This window comes from Chelonia mydas, chromosome 27 (genome assembly GCF_015237465.2).
Source record: "Chelonia mydas isolate rCheMyd1 chromosome 27, rCheMyd1.pri.v2, whole genome shotgun sequence".
Classification (NCBI taxonomy): domain Eukaryota; kingdom Metazoa; phylum Chordata; order Testudines; family Cheloniidae; genus Chelonia; species Chelonia mydas.
Genome location: NC_057860.1, coordinates 1333899 through 1351641, shown reverse-complemented (window position 1 = coordinate 1351641; position 17743 = coordinate 1333899). Strand labels below are relative to the sequence as shown.

Genomic DNA, 17743 nt, shown 5'->3' with positions numbered 1-17743 from the left:
AGTTGAAATTCCGCATGGTATCCCTGGCCTCCATCTTCCCTTCCCTGGATCCGGGGGACTGGTATGCTGTTCTAAATTTGAAGGACTCCTTACTTTCATGTCTCCATATTCCTGGGACATGGATGTTTCCTGTGTTTCATAGTGGCGGGGCACCACTTCCAGTTTATGACGCTACTCTTTGGCTTGTCCATCCTCTGCCTGCAGTGTGTTCACAAAATGCGTGGCACTGGTGACGGCTTACCTGAGGTGTCGAAGGGTCCAGCTCTTCCCCTATCTCGACGATTGGCTTATCAAGGTCAGGTCTCCGGAGCACGTCCAGAGGAGCCTCAATCTGGTGTCCTCCACCTCCAGTGATCTGGGTCTCCTAATAAACAGAAAAATCCACATTAACACCTGTTCAACACATAGAGTTCTCGACTCCACAGGGGCTAGAGCCTTCCTACCGGAAGAGAGCTTTCAAGCTGTCATACTTGATCAGCCACATAAGTCTGATGGGCCACATGGCCATGTGCACCTACGTGATAAGTCACGCCCGCCTTCAGCTAAGGCCCCTGCAAGCATGGCTGGCCTTGGTCTAAGTTCCAAGCAGGCACCCCCTGGATCGAATGGTCACGGTGCTGAACCACGTCCTCTCCTCCCTGGACTGGTGGCGGGATTCCAAGTCCCCTTCGTGATCCCGTCACCCTTGCTCACCTTGGTCTCGGATGTGTCGGACCTGGGCTGGAGGGCCCATATGGGTGAGCTCAACACCCAGGGTTGTTGGCTGCAACCTGACCTAGCCCTCCATATAAATGTCAGGGAGCTCAGGGCGGTTTGGCTGGTGTGCCAGGCTTTCTTGCCCCACCTGGAAGGCAGGTGCAGGAAGATGCAGGTCCTGATGGACAATACTGCCGCAATGTACTACATCAACAGGCAGGGCAGCGCCAGCTCTTTGGCCCTCTGTCGGGAAGTGCTCCGCCTCTGGGTCTTTTGTGTGCAGCACACCATTTGTTTGGTGGCCACCCACCTGCCCGGAGCCAAGAAAGTCCTGGCGGATTGCCTCAGCAGAACCTTCTTGTCTCGCCATGAATGGTCGCTCCACTCGGAGATGGTCAGCTGTGGCGGTTCAATGATGAGACAGAACACAGCTTTATGCAAGCAAGCAGGCTGGTTAGCTGAAATGGGCTGCTGCCCCCAGCTTTCCACCTTCTCCTTTTATTATATTTCTCCCCCCTACGCATTACATACTCCTACTGCAAAAAGACACAACAAGGAATGTATGACGTTGATTAATATTCTTATTTACCAACTTCTATCTACTACAATCCTGGTTCTCAGGCCTTGAGCCCAGGCTAAGAAAGCTTCCCACGGCCACTGTCTTTTAATCAACTACTCATGGTTCATAACTAGTCCTTGTCCTTGGATAGAGCAATGTGTGCATTGCTTCTACAAAACAGTCAGGGTGTGCCCTGACTGTTTCCAGGTGGAATAACTAAACATGAACCCTTCAGTCAGCCTAGTTTTCCACAGGTGTTGGACTCCCCGGGTAGACCTGTTTGAATCATAGAATCATAGAATATCAGGGTTGGAAGGGACCCCAGAAGGTCATCTAGTCCAACCCCCTGCTCGAAGCAGGACCAAGTCCCAGTTAAATCATCCCAGCCAGGGCTTTGTCAAGCCTGACCTTAAAAACCTCTAAGGAAGGAGATTCTACCACCTCCCTAGGTAACGCATTCCAGTGTTTCACCACCCTCTTAGTGAAAAAGTTTTTCCTAATATCCAATCTAAACCTCCCCCATTGCAACTTGAGACCATTACTCCTCGTTCTGTCATCTGCTACCATTGAGAACAGTCTAGAGCCATCCTCTTTGGAACCCCCTTTCAGGTAGTTGAAAGCAGCTATCAAATCCCCCCTCATTCTTCTCTTCTGCAGACTAAACAATCCCAGCTCCCTCAGCCTCTCCTCATAAGTCATGTGCTCTAGACCCCTAATCATTTTTGTTGCCCTTCGCTGGACTCTCTCCAATTTATCCACATCCTTCTTGTAGTGTGGGGCCCAAAACTGGACACAGTACTCCAGATGAGGCCTCACCAGTGTCGAATAGAGGGGAACGATCACGTCCCTCGATCTGCTCGCTATGCCCCTACTTATACATCCCAAAATGCCATTGGCCTTCTTGGCAACAAGGGCACACTGCTGACTCATATCCAGCTTCTCGTCCACTGTCACCCCTAGGTCCTTTTCCGCAGAACTGCTGCCTAGCCATTCGGTCCCTAGTCTGTAGCGGTGCATTGGATTCTTCCATCCTAAGTGCAGGACCCTGCACTTATCCTTATTGAACCTCATCAGATTTCTTTTGGCCCAAACCTCCAATTTGTCTAGGTCCTTCTGTATCCTATCCCTCCCCTCCAGCGTATCTACCACTCCTCCCAGTTTAGTATCATCCGCAAATTTGCTGAGAGTGCAATCCACACCATCCTCCAGATCATTTATGAAGATATTGAACAAAACCGGCCCCAGGACCGACCCCTGGGGCACTCCACTTGACACCGGCTGCCAACTAGACATGGAGCCATTGATCACTACCCGTTGAGCCCGACAATCTAGCCAGCTTTCTACCCACCTTATAGTGCATTCATCCAGCCCATACTTCTTTAACTTGCTGACAAGAATACTGTGGGAGACCGTGTCAAAAGCTTTGCTAAAGTCAAGAAACAATACATCCACTGCTTTCCCTTCATCCACAGAACCAGTAATCTCATCATAAAAGGCGATTAGATTAGTCAGGCATGACCTTCCCTTGGTGAATCCATGCTGACTGTTCCTGATCACTTTCCTCTCATGTAAGTGCCTCAGGATTGATTCTTTGAGGACCTGCTCCATGATTTTTCCAGGGACTGAGGTGAGGCTGACTGGCCTGTAGTTCCCAGGATCCTCCTTCTTCCCTTTTTTAAAGATTGGCACTACATTAGCCTTTTTCCAGTCATCCGGGACTTCCCCCGTTCGCCACGAGTTTTCAAAGATAATGGCCAAGGGCTCTGCAATCACAGCCGCCAATTCCTTCAGCACTCTCGGATGCAACTCGTCCGGCCCCATGGACTTGTGCACGTCCAGCTTTTCTAAATAGTCCCTAACCACCTCTATCTCCACAGAGGGCTGGCCATCTCTTCCCCATTTTGTGATGCCCAGCGCAGCAGTCTGGGAGCTGACCTTGTTAGTGAAAACAGAGGCAAAAAAAGCATTGAGTACATTAGCTTTTTCCACATCCTCTGTCACTAGGTTGCCTCCCTCATTCAGTAAGGGGCCCACACTTTCCTTGGCTTTCTTCTTGTTGCCAACATACCTGAAGAAACCCTTCTTGTTACTCTTGACATCTCTTGCTAGCTGCAGCTCCAGGTGCGATTTGGCCCTCCTGATATCTTTCCTACATGCCCGAGCAATATTTTTATACTCTTCCCTGGTCATATGTCCAACCTTCCACTTCTTGTAAGCTTCTTTTTTATGTTTAAGATCCGCTAGGATTTCACCATTAAGCCAAGCTGGTCGCCTGCCATATTTACTATTCTTTTGACTCATCGGGATGGTTTGTCCCTGTAACCTCAACAGGGATTCCTTGAAATACAGCCAGCTCTCCTGGACTCCCTTCCCCTTCATGTTAGTCCCCCAGGGGATCCTGGCCATCTGTTCCCTGAGGGAGTCGAAGTCTGCTTTCCTGAAGTCCAGGGTCCGTATCCTGCTGCTTACCTTTCTTCCCTGCGTCAGGATCCTGAACTCAACCAACTCATGGTCACTGCCTCCCAGATTCCCATCCACTTTTGCTTCCCCCACTAATTCTACCCGGTTTGTGAGCAGCAGGTCAAGAAAAGCGCCCCCCCTAGTTGGCTCCCCTAGCACTTGCACCAGGAAATTGTCCCCTACGCTTTCCAAAAACTTCCTGGATTGTCTATGCACCGCTGTATTGCTCTCCCAGCAGATATCAGGAAAATTAAAGTCACCTATGAGAATCAGGGCATGCGATCTAGTAGCTTCCGTGAGTTGCCGGAAGAAAGCCTCATCCACCTCATCCCCCTGGTCCGGTGGTCTATAGCAGACTCCCACCACTACATCACTCTTGTTGCACACACTTCTAAACTTAATCCAGAGACACTCAGGTTTTTCCACAGTTTCGTACCGGAGCTCTGAGCAGTCATACTGCTCCCTTACATACAGTGCTACTCCCCCACCTTTTCTGCCCTGCCTGTCCTTCCTGAACAGTTTATAACCATCCATGACTGTACTCCAGTCATGTGAGTTATCCCACCAAGTCTCTGTTATTCCAATCACGTCATAGTTCCTTGACATCACCAGGACCTCCAGTTCTCCCTGCTTGTTTCCAAGGCTTTGTGCATTTGTATATAAGCACTTGAGAGAACCTGTTGATCGCCCCTCATTCCCAGTATGAGTCCAGACAGAACAGGAAGTGCCACATGTTCTGCTCTCTGCTGGGCAGGGACAAGGGCTCCTAGTCGGAAACCTTCCAGATTCTGTGCTCAGGAGTGCTGACCATACTTCCCACCCGTGCTGTTAATCTACAGAGTCCTGCTCAAGGTGAAGCAAGACAGAGTGACGGTCATTCTCATGGGCCTGGCATGACCTCGGCAGCACTCGTTCGCCATGCTCCTGAGTCTTTCAGCAGCCACCCCGTTGCAGCTGCCTCTTTGGATGGATCTGCTGTCCCAGAACCACGGGAATCCTCTGCGTCTGAACCTGGCAGTGCTGCACTTGACAGCTTGGTTTCTGCATGGCTGAGTAGGGAAGAACAGCAGGGTTCTGCCGGTGTCCAGCAGGTTCTGCTGGGCAGCAGGAAACCCTCCACAAGGGCTACGTACATGGCTAAGTGGGAGCGGGTCATGTGTTGGGCCTCGGATTGCCGCATCTGGGTGGAAGAGGCCCCCCTGCAGGACATCCTGGACTGTTTGCTGCACCGTAAGCTTCAGAGCCTGTCAGTATCCTCCGTCAGGGTGCACCTGGCAGCCATTTTGACTTTCCATCCTCTGTTTCACTGCAGGTCAGTCTTTGCACATCCCATGACAATGCGGTTCCTGAAAGGTCTGGAACACGTCTACCCGCATGTCAGGGACCCGGTTCCTGCTTGGGACCTGAAGCTTGTGCTGTCCAGGCTCTCAGGGCCCCCCTTTGAGCCTCTGGCTTCCTGCTCCCTTCTGCTTCTCTCCTGGAAGGTCTCCTTTTTGGTTGCTATAACTTTGGCCTGTAGGGTGTGTGAGATCAGGGCACTCATGTCAGAGCCGTCTTATATGATCTTCTATAAGGACAAAGTCCAGCTGCGTCCGCACCCAGCTTTTCTGCGCAAGGCCATCTCCCAGTTCCATACTTCTCAGGACATATACCTACTGGTCTTCTGCCCGAAGCCTCATACTATGGATGAGGAATGCAGGCTGCAGACTCTGGAGGTCTGGCGGGCACTGGTCTTCTACACAGAGAGGATGAAGCTGTTCCATAAGTCTATGCAACTGTTCGTTGCTGTTGCGGACCGGATGAAGGGTTGCCCAGTGTCTACCCAGAGAATATCGTCCTGGATCATGGCGTGCATCCGCTACTGCTATGAGCTGATGAAGGTAACCCCGCCAGCGATCGTGACAGCTCACTCGACTAGGGAGCAGGCATCATCGATGGCCTTCCTCGCTCAGGTGCTGGTTTCAGCAGAGCAGTCCTCCAAACTGCAAGACTGTGAACTCCGAGCCCACCTCTGAGGATTCTGCTTGTGAGTTACCTACAGTGGAATTGACACAAGCAAGCACTCGAAGAAGAAAAAACGGTTACCTAGCTTCTGTAACTGTTGTTCTTTGAGATGCGTTGCTCATGTCCATTCCATTACCCACCCTCTTGCCCCTCTGTCTGACTTGTCGGCAAGAAGGAACTGAGAGGCGCGGGGCCGGTGGCGCCTTATATACTGTGCCATGAGTGTGGCGATCCAAAGGGCACCACATCCGGCCCTATGGGTACCACTAAGGCAAAAGTCTCCAGTCGTGTATGTGGGCGCGTGCACACCTACAATAGAATGGACATGAGCAATTCATCTTGAAGAAAGAAAAGGAGTACTTGTGGCACCTTAGAGACTAACCAATTTATTTGAGCATAAGCTTTCGTGAGCTACAGCTCACTTCATCGGATGCATACTGTGGAAAGTGTAGAAGATCTTTTTATACACACAAAGCATGAAAAAATACCTCCCCCCACCCCACTCTCCTGCTGGTAATAGCTTATCTAAAGCGATCACTCTCCTTACAATGTGTATGTGATTATCAGACACATTGTAAGGAGAATGATCACTTTAGATAAGCTATTACCAGCAGGAGAGTGGGGTGGGGGGAGGAATTTTTTCATGCTTTGTGTGTATAAAAAGATCTTCTACACTTTCCACAGTATGCATCCGATGAAGTGAGCTGTAGCTCACGAAAGCTTATGCTCAAATAAATTGGTTAGTCTCTAAGGTGCCACAAGTACTCCTTTTCTTTTTGCGAATACAGACTAACACGGCTGTTACTCTGAAACCTGTCATCTTGAAGAACAATAGTTATGAAGGGTAGGTAACCGTTTTGTTTACTTGGTCCTGGCTTGGTGCAGGAGGCTGGACTTGATGACTTCTCGGGATGTCAGAAATCAGGTCCTGCATCAGAGCCAGTCTCCCAGCACCCTAATGAGTACAGCTGGCCTGTAATAGGTGGCCTGATTGGCTTTGCCTGCCTGATTGGTTGGAAAAGTCAGCAGACTGGCTCTTTGGCCTAGCAGTAGAAGCAGTTCAGCAGCTGCTGAAGCATTCCTGATGGCTCCTGCATGTTCCCTGCCCTGGCCCCTCACTTCAGGTAACCCAGTCCGAACCCTCGGCTTGGATTCCTTACTTCTGACTCTGGTTCCGTGACTCTTGGTTCTGGCAGCTGGTCTCTGATTCTGGCTCTGAGGCATAACTGCCCATGTCTTGGCCACTGATGTGAGGACCTTTTGAGCCCTACATTTCTATGGTTCTATGAAACTCTGGCTCTGCAGGTGCAGAAGGGACATGTCTCTTGATTCAGGGTTTCAAACAAGATGATCATTAAACATAGTAACACATCGGTTGATAACATCAGTTGACAATTTTACAAAATCTTCTGCTGCTTCTGTTTGTGTTCTCTGATTAGTAGTCGGGTTATTGTTGGCACAGAAGATATGAGATTACTTTGATCTGAATGCAGAATGGATTCTGTGCAGTAATACACTGCTAGAGCACTCTGACCTTACAGGTACTTGAACTGTATGGTTCATATATTGGTGGTGTGTAGGATTCAGCTCCAGCCAGGACACCTGTGTGCTGTCAGAGCAGCTGTGATCTGTATAATCTGTATGTTCAGAAGGCCTGTTGCACCTTCCCACCCCCCCTTCTGTCTCTTCTCCCTCCTGGAATACCTGTGAAGTGGCTTTCCCCCTCCCCCTCCCTCCTGGAATGCTTGTGGGATGAATGGGCTGCTTGAGCACCTGGAAGATCAGAAGAGCTCCCAGGTAGACAAAGTGTCTGGGACTCTGATTAGGCAGCGTTCACATGCCCAGTGCATGGACACTACATGGACACTGGCCGAGGTGGAGTGTGACCAACCAGACGCGGCCAAGTCACCTTTAGTCGCAGGCCATGCGGAGCAGGTCCTTAAAAGGGGAAGGGGCCATGTGCTCAGGAGTGCACTCACAAGATTGTAACTTCCGTGAAGGCCCTTTGCCCAGACCGCCTGGCCAGTGGTTCGCCGTGTTACATTCCATCGTGCCTCGGGAAGACTTACTTTCATTGCACTGTCCATTGCTGTGCTGTGGAACACTTTCCTTGAAGAATCCTGACATCTCCAGTGCCTTGCCTGTCCTGGGAGCATGAGTATGCGAGTGTGTGTGTGACCCCTCTCCCCCCTTCTTTTGAGCTTAGCTATCAGTATAATAAACGTGTTGCTTTCTTCCAAACTCTGGTGGGTCATTAGTCCTCCCTAAGCTTACTAGCTGGCCCAATTTCGGGTAACACTGTGGACGTAAGGGGAACTGCCACTAGAGGCTGGCAGGACCAGTTCTGATCTGGGAAAAGGCTTGATTCCATGAGCCATTGACTCTCTAGAAGAACTTAAAGCTTTAAACCTTGGCTTCAGTTCATAAATTTCCACTTTTCTGACTTAAAGATGCTTCTTCCAGTGCTATGGTTTGAAAGGTCTGCAGGCACTGTTGTGGTTGAAACAGTCCTGGGCTTCGTGAGAAAAGCACCTTGGTGCACTCCATCACATGGCTTGCTGACTACGTGGCACTCTGTTCACTGAAACTAGACTGATAGTGACTAGAGGACAAAAAAGAAAGGAAGAAAAAAACCAACAACCTGAACAACAACAATGCACAAAAGACCAGGGAAACTTTTAGAAAGCATTTAACTCTTCACCCAAAGAGTAATTGCTAATTAATGTGACAAATAACATGGACAGTTTTCTTGCAGCCTTGATGCTGGTGTCATATAAGAAATTAGCTACTGCCAAGAGAAAAATAAGAGAACATAACTGAATGGGCAAAAGTGTGTTCAAATAAATTACGCTTGTTAGTAATTACTAACCTTGTGTGATTTTTTTTTTTTAATATGGTCATTTTAGAGACAAAACCTGTATCAATTCAAGTAAAACTCTAATAGATACTAGAACTTTCTAATATGCTTAAATGGACACACTTTTTCAAAGATGAGTTTAATTGTTCCCCAGACATTCTAGTTGAATCCTATTTTTTTTTCTTCTTAAAACTGGAATTCTGAAATTTTTGGGAGGAAAGGGAAGGACTTGTGGCTTAAACACAGGGCTTGAAGTCAGGTGTTCAGACAATAGAGTGAGCATGGGAAGAATAGACAATTTGAGTTCTGTTAGTGGCTTTGCAAGTCAATTAATTTCTCTGAGGCTTAGTCTACCTGTTTGTAAAATGGGGGTGGCAGACTGCTCAGTGGCAATGGGGTTTAATTCATTGTTTGTAACATGCTTTTTGAGTATCAGATGGCAGTTGCTATAGGAATAAGTATTTTAGAAGTGTTTATCATGTACTATGCAAGAGCTATCTGTAAACACTGAATTAATTTTAACAGAAAATTCTGTCAAAGCTGCCATGATACATAGACACACAATCAATTTCGTTTTTCCCAATTGTAAAACGTATCTTTAAAACCTCACGCCTACCTTTGCTAAAAGTCTACTGGTTGGATAGCTAAGACTCCTAATTCAAAAGGGTGTTCAGTTCTGCATGTTTGCCTTGTTAGTTGAGATTCAATTAAACATATTTTTGGAGCACACTGAATCTAAGTGATGGCTCCTCTTATTATGGCAGGTTAAATACTTAATCTACTGTCCCCTTCCAAACTTGTACTAAGAGAGTCCAGGGACAGAAACCTAGGATTGTTAAACATACTTTTATTGCACTGGAAAAAGGGAAATGAAAGATCTGAAGAGGTGTCTTCAAATGCATCTTTTTAAAATGTCTATAGGCTGATTTATGTAGCTGTCACATAAAGCTGTGTGCTTGACAGATGTTATCTTCCCATGTTTTCCTCTTGAGTATTTGGTCTTGTTTGACTGATCACTTGGGTTCTTCCTTTCCTTTAAAAAACACTAGAGCTTGTACTGCTCTGGCTGACATTACGATGAATGATGAGCTATTCTGGGGCTGACTGCTCTTTTGAGACCCTTCCTTTATTCCAACCTCTCCATCTCTCCCTCTGAATTTTTTTCCTCCTCTCCACTCCTAGCTTTCTAGCACAAATGTTTCCCTTCTGCATCTTTTTCGGAGGGTCTAAGCATATCTCAGGTAATTAGCTGCAAACCATAGAGGAGACACTTTCAAAACTAGAGGTGAAGAAAAATGAAGAAACTTTCATACAGAGAAAGGCTGAACCAGTGGTTAGAGTGCTAGGACTTGAGGTTGTTTCAATTCCCTGCTCTGATGCAGACTACCTGTGCAAACTGGGCAAATCACTTAGTGTCTTTGTGCCTCAGTTTCCCATCTGTAAAACAGAGAGAATAGTTCCTCCCTACTTGACAGAGGACAAATGCACTAAAGAGAGTGTGAGGGGCTCAGATACCACAGCAGTGCCAACCAGATGTGTACCTCTATAAAAATCAAGTGGGCAGTAATGTTAATGTTGAAGTATCCATTGCAAAGTTTACAGGGATGTTAATTGCGGGCCATTATGAGGTACAAAAACTACTTTGAAAAAGCATTAAGCTTAAAAACAAAATGAAATCCAAAAAATTCAAAATGAAGGCATTATCCTGATGCAAGAGATCGCAAGACAGGTTTAGGAGTCTCTCTCATGTTAACCTTTCTGGATTTCTCCACTGTAGAACATTTAGATAAATGTAAGATTATGTAAGATGTAGAACATTTAAATAAATTTAAGTTTAAGCGAGTTAAACTCCATTTGTGTGAAGGATGCACTTGACAGCACTGGAGACCAGTGTCCTTTGTTCACACACTTGGTAAAACAGGGCATGTCTACCAGCAGTAACCTGCCAATGTGCTTCAACTTGGACCTGAAAGAGCTACTATTGGTCTCCATGGCCCATTCCATCCTTGATGACTCTCATAACAAGGATGTTAGTTACTGCCAGTTTTGACTTTTGTGTTGTGGAAACCTATGATGTTGGAACTGGATTTAAACCAACTCATTCTTCATTGTGCTCAGGTCCACAGATCCATCACAATGAGTATTTCAGCCTGTATGCAGTTTGGGAGCCAACCCAGCCCTGGCAATGACTGGCAGCGGGAGAATGCCTGCCTCCTGAAAATCCTTCCAGTTTTTTCTGCCTGCTGGTGGCTTGGCCAAGCTTCCCTGCTGCAGAGCTGCCTTGAGGGAAATTCCAAACTTTATTTCAAGTTTTCAGGCGAACAATTCAGTAACGTCTCTTTCCAGTTCCCATCTGGGTCCTATGGCTGTGTTTGAACTTTCAAAGGGAGTTGTCCCCTCATCACTGCTCCCCCTTTAGGGGTGTTTGCTGTGGTTGATATCCCAGCAGTCTTCAGGGAAAGCTAGGTGAGAAAAGCCAGAGGTAAAAGGAGGGGTCTGTGTCCTGCTGGGGAACTTGGCTGGCTCTGGGGGAGGATGTAGCCCAGTCACTTCAGGGTCATTTCACCTCACTCTCTTGTGCAGGAAGGGATGTAGGCAGGATTGGAGAGGCAGGCTCTTCTGGGCAGACAGTCTCCTTACCCATTTCCATGGACGCCTCGATAGCAAGGATATATCCAATTCTAGAGCGGTTCCAGAAGATTCGGGACCTCCTTGCATTGTTTTAGAACTGCAAGAAACCCACTATAGCATGGAGCCTTCGAGTATTTGGCCTCCTAGTACTGTGCAAAGGGATCACTCCATGGGTGCAGTCAGACAACAGGCACCTTCACGGCTTCATCTTTAAGGTCCATTCCTGGGAACATATTAAGTGAAGGTTCTGGCACAGATAATCAACTCTTTTAAATGGTGGTCAGCCCAAGGCCGTGGCCATAAAAGGATACCCATATGCCTTCTAGATCTCCTTATCTTCACAACCAATGCCAGCTTCAAGGGATGGGGAGCACATTTGGGAACTCATGCAGCTCAAGACATCTGGAATCCGGAGGAAAGAGCCCACAGTGTAAACTTCCTATAACTAAGAGCAGTCAAGCTGATGCTGCAAAGGTTCGAGTCCAGCCTAGAGGGGAACCACATCCTCAATCAGTCAGACAACGATTGTAGTTGCATAAGTGAATGATCAGTAGTGAACAAGAAGCCCAGTACTATCTGCTGAAGCGATGGAAATCATGCAGTGGGCATAAGAACGGCTATGGTGGGTCAGACTATGATCCATCTAGCCCAGGATCTTGTCTTCCAACTGTTGCCAGTGCCAGGTACTTCAGAGGGAATGAACAGAACAGGGCAATTTACCAAGTGATCCATCCCCTGTTGTCCATTCGCAGCTTCTGGGCAGAGCATTCTCTCCTCTCCCTCAGGGCAGTTCATGTAAAGAGAGACTGGCTCAGTAGGCATGAGGTGAAAAACTCTTGAGTGGTGTCTGAATAAGGAAGTCAGAGTTAATTGTCCCTTGTTGAGCCTGCCTTCATAAACCTATCTGCAAACCACATGAACTTGAAACTACCAAAAGACTGCACCAGGCAGGTAGACTCCAGGTGCATGGGGACAGATGGCCTACCTTACAGATGGCCTCATGGCCTCCTCTTTGCTTTTCCCTTATTAGGGAAAGTGGTCCAGAAGATAAAATGAGCTGGTGACAGTAATATTGGTATTCCCACATCAATTAAGGAGAGCCTGGTGTTCAGACCTGAGAGAGATGAAATTAGGACTGCCACTATAGCCCCAGTGAGACAGGACATCTTCTCACAAGGTCCTCTTTTTCATCTGTCCCCAGCTGGCTGCACCTAACAGCCTGGCTATTGAAAGAGAAGTGCTAATGTCATTGGGTTTGTCCTCCAAAGTCAGGCCACTTCTTACTTCTAGAAAGTATACTTCTATCTGGACCAAGTTCTGTGGCTCATGCATGGAATGTGAAGCAAATTGTAGTAATTCAGGAATTCCAACTATTTTGTATTTTCTTGAAGAAGGCTTTAAAGGTCTCCAGTGCGGCCCTATTGCTAGTCAGATGTCTGCCTATAGTAGCATGATGTTTGCAGAGTCTCTGAATTCTCTGACACACAAACCCAGGGTAGCCAGATTCCTTAAGCAGTCCGGTTAGCCAAGCAGGCAGGCAGGCCTCTGTTTCCCTAATGAGACCTGCCACTTGTGATGTGGGCCCTGACCAAAAAAAACCCCTGTGAACTACGGATGTCAGTATTTGTCCATCAAGGCTTTTTTTCGGATAGCCATCACGTCCTCCAGATGAATGTTTGAGTTGGCAGAGCTTTCTATGCAGGAGCCCTACTGCATATTTCATGAAGACAAGGTAGTACTCAGAACTCCGGAATCTTTTCACCCAAAGGTGAACTCTTCCTTCCATGCCTCCCAAGAAGTGATTCTCCCTCCATTGTGTCCAAGGCCACAGCATCCCACTGAGGAGAGGTGGCACACCTTAAATGTTAGAAGGGCTCTGAAAATTTACCTCAAACATAGAGTCCATGAGGAGATTGGGTGCCTTTTTGTATCCTCCACCTGAAATGTTAAGGACTCAGAGATTCCAAGTCCTCTGGTGCTAGGTGGAGTAGACAATATATTATGGAAGTGTACAAGGCATGAGAGATTCCAGTCCAGAAAGGGTCAGGTCACACAGGGCTGGTTCTGCCCCCAGGCTTCATGCAGGCTGAAGTACCCATTGTAATGAATCTGTGGACCTTATTTCTTAAGGAAAGGTAACTTTCATGTAAGCATGGATTAAACTTTCCTATTTTCATAATTCACAGAACAAATATAAAATAGCTTTTTTCGGACATTATCTGGGCTGAGGTTTCCTAAACCTGCTCTAAACATGAATAAAGATTACATTGACTTGTAATTAAAAAAAAAAAATTAAATCCAGTTATTTATTATCTGAATACTTTGTTGACGACATGTGAGCTACATATTACGAAGACTGGGCATTTGCCAGCCATTTGTTTTCAGGCAAGGATTTTTTCCACAGTTACTCTTGGCTACTTGACTCATGTTAAAAATATGAATGTTTTATCCTTTTGAAGAGGTACAGTGTTCAAAGTGTAGATGAATTTACATTCATTTTGCTAAGACATTCCAAACAAGAAAATCTTACAGAAGTATGATGTAAAATGTATGAACTGTTCGTAGTACTGTCTCTTCCTTCACACAGGGAGAACACTTCTTGTTCTTCTACTGAGAGAGGAAAATACATATCAAGGTTCAGACTTAATATTGATCCAGTGAATGAATGGATGGGCAAACATTTAACCTTTTGTTAACAATTCTCTTCAATCTCACATCGTATATATGGATTATCTAAATTTCCTTAATGAAGCTCTTACATCTTGTTCATCCTGGCTGCTTCTTGTTTGTTTAGCACCAGTAATATGCTTGGTGCTGCACATACCTAATATGAAGATAATCCTTGCCCTGCCTACTCTGCAGATTTAAAGTTATGCTAGAGGAATACAAGATTCTATCCAGAGATTGAGATAACTTAGTTTTTGTGTTTAATTATAAACTTGCTTCTTTTGGGACTTGCAGAAATGGGTTTTTAACAGGGAGAATTGTGGCTTGACGTACTGGGATGGGGATTGCATTCCATGAGTAGGGGGCAGCATGAGAAAAAAGGCACAGATTGGGGTGGCAGAGAGGAACTAATGAAAAATCAAAACTCATTGTTTGCAAAGCAAAGAGATCAAATGGGAATGTGCTGGGAGGAACAGTCATCAGTGTCTTAGGTTGCTTAGAAGGAGTCAATGGAGGGATTCTGAGTCAGGGGAGATGGTTTCTGTGTTGTGTCTTGCAGGTGAAGCAATACAGGACAACTGCTTGGGGAGGGCGTGGCAAAAGTAGTTTAAAGCCACCTTCGTGCTGCTTCAGTTCTTGGCATTCTGAAGACCGATGCAGCTACCAGAGGCTTCTCTAATTGGCTGCAACCTTATTTGAAGAAGCCCATGGGCTATGCTATAGCCCAATGTAGTTCAGAGTTTCTATGGCACTCACCCCTACAGAGGCTCCCCTTCCAGTATGCTCTCTACCAAGCACCAGGTGTGGCAGCATAAGTTGACTCTCTGTATTTTCTGTTCTAGAAGAATTCTTCCCTAGCCAGTTGTGGAACCTATATGGTCTCTCTGTGCTGCTTGAATGGCATATATGGGCCTGAGCTAGAATTGACCAAGGGTGCTTGAGATGTGGTTCAATCAGGTTATGGGTAAGCCAGGCTCAGGGCCTGCTACAGAAAAGTTATGGCTGTGCAAGGTGACCCCGTGAAAAGTGAGTGGTGAAGCAGCCTCACTTGGTGGGGCTCATGGTGGCAACTACCGTTGTGCTCCCCTGGTGGAATCTTTAAATGTGAGTGGTGAAACACAGCTCTCTCCCTCCCTTGGGATAAAGTCCTCTGGAGTGCAAGTGGTCGATTTGCACCTCTTTGGACCAGTTGGGGGAATCTGACTCTATACTTTTCAAGGATGTGTGTCATTTTTGTGCCAGTGACTCGTTATTGTACTGGGACCCCTTAATTTGTCTATATTTATGCCTTGCAAACATGTCCCTCCGGGTCATCTTATTACGCCAAATGCTCCTTAATGACAGTAGCTTTGTCTTGTTTCCTTTCTGTAACTGAAGAGAAAATTTTAGTTAATATGTTATATCATGTTCATATTCAAAGGCAAACTGTTTAGGAGAATGCATACTTACTTTAATTGTGCATTTGTGTGTTTTATTTAGTAAATTGTATCCTTCACAAAGTTCTTAGCTCTGTGTAAGTCATTGTTTGATTTGTCCCTGTAGGAGCCATATTATGTCCGATGCATTAAGCCCAATGAAAAAAAATCATCACAGCTGTTTGATGAAGAACGTTGCAGGCATCAAGTGGAATACCTTGGACTTCTGGAGAACGTCAGGGTTCGACGGGCAGGATTTGCCTACCGCCAAACATATGAAAAGTTTCTTCACAGGTGAGAAGGGAATTAGTGCATGCTTTTTTTTTGAGATGTTTGCCGGCTTTCTAGGCTATTGGTTGAGCTGCACAATCTAATGATCTGCCTTCACTATGATCTGTAAATATAGAATCCTTTAGTCTGGTGATCTTTAGTCATGAATGGTACACATATATTGTTTCTTTTTTGAGCACACACTAGTGCTTTGGATAAAACACTGTTGGTCACAGAAGGGTGCTGGCTGTCTCAGCCTGATATGGCAGCAGATGCACAGACTTGAGGAGTGCATTCTTTATGGCCTACCATTTTCCACCCTTTATAAACAGCAGGGATGAAAACCCCATGACCCCAATTAGACTGAACCAGTGTTCTGTTACTGTCTTAGTATCGTTAGAATTAATAGACAATGAGGATCCTCCCCACAAAAATTAACTCTAGACACAGAATTAAATAGTGTCTTTTGTTTTCTTTTCTAAATATTGTCTTATATTTTTGGAGAAGTGTGGAAAGTTTCCTTTCCTGGGGGAGAAAAACACTTTTCAAATATGGAGTGACATTACATGGGTCAGAAAGGAAACCTTTGGACTCAGTGAATTTATAAATAGAAGGTGGGAGGATAGGAATGAGATGATATGACATGACCCCATGAAAACATGATTTTTGATGCATGCTGCACTCTGTATTTATTAGGTAGAAATGTTGCTTAAGCTAAGGGCTTGTCTTCACTACCGGGGAGATAGACACTGCTGCAATTGATGCAACGGGTGTTGAGTTAGCAGGTCTAATGAAGGCCCCGCGAAATCGATGGCAGAGAGCTCTCCAAGAAGAGTAAGGTAAGTCAGCGGGAGAGCATCCCCCATCGACGCAGTGCAGTGAAGATGAATAAAGTAGCTGGGGTGAATAACGTAGCTGGAGTAGTGTAATTTAGGTCGGCTTACCCTGGTAGTGAAGACAAGCCCTAAGGTTTCTTAACACGTCTGTAAAGTACTGTGCATATCTAAAATTTCATCATCTTGCTAGAAAGAACGAGGAGTACTTGTGGCACCTTAGAGATGAACAAATTTATTTGAGCATAATAAACCTGAAGCAAATACTCACCAGCAACCACACACCACACAACAAAAACACTAACCCAGGAACCTATCCTTGCAACAAAGCCTGTTGCCAACTCTGTCCACATATCTATTCAAGGGACGCCATCATAGGATCTAATCACATCAGCCACACTATCAGAGGCTTGTTCACCTGCACATCTACCAATGTGATATATGCCATCATGTGCCAGCAGTGCACCTCTGCCATGTACATTGGCCAAACCGGACAGTCTCTACGCAAAAGAATAAATGGACACAAATCAGATGCCAAGAATTATTACATTCAAAAACCAGTTGGAGAACACTTCAACCTCCCTGGACACTCCACTGCAGATCTAAAAGTCTCAATTATTCAACAAAAAAACTTCAAAAGCAGACTCCATTAAGAAACAGTAGAACAGGAATTAATCTGCAAACTGGACACCATTAAATTAGGCTTGAATAAAAACTGGGAGTGGATGAGTCATTACGCTAACTAAAACACACACACACACACAATTTTCCTACTGTATTTTCCACTACATGTATCTGATGAAGTGGGCTTTAGCCCATGAAAGCTTCTGCTCAAATAAATTTTAGTCTCTAAGGTGCCACAAGTACTCCTCGTTTCTGCTGATACAGACTAACACGGCTGCCATTCTGAAACATATCATCTTGCTTGTGGATCATTGAATCGGTTTTGGTTTTTCACTCATTTGAGCAAGTGAGAAACTGACCCTGAGTGTGGGAAGAATAAGCAAGTGTTGGAAAGAAAGAATTGGAAGAACTGCTGTTCTTAATGACTGATATGGCTTTGATGGGATTTTTCCAGTAGCTGAAGAGTAACAGAAGAGTATGGTTCAACAAATAGTATTTACTGTACTTCATTTTTGTCATGAACTGTCGCTTTTCAACATCATACAAGTTTAGGGCTTGATTCTGCCCTCAGTCACACATGCACGTTATCAGGAATCCATTAAAATCTGCTCTTATGATTGCACAAGAAGCTACTGTTTAGTGGATATATGATAAGCTCTTGTATGTCTGAGAGCAAAACGAAGCTAATAGCTGGAAAATTAGATTCATGTATAGCAATTGGTATGAC

The 17743-nt window shown here is 45.8% G+C and overlaps 1 protein-coding gene across 6 annotated transcripts in view; it reads left to right on the top strand.

The window, feature by feature from the left end:
- The window catches only part of MYO1D (myosin ID), a 356514-nt gene that overhangs the window by 147353 nt on the left and 191418 nt on the right, over positions 1 to 17743 (top strand). For all 6 annotated transcript variants that reach the window (XM_037887148.2, XM_043536697.1, XM_043536696.1 and 3 more), the window contains exon 15: positions 15417 to 15583. In XM_037887148.2, coding sequence (XP_037743076.1) covers positions 15417 to 15583 — 167 coding nt within the window. The remainder of the gene's footprint in view (positions 1 to 15416; positions 15584 to 17743) is intronic.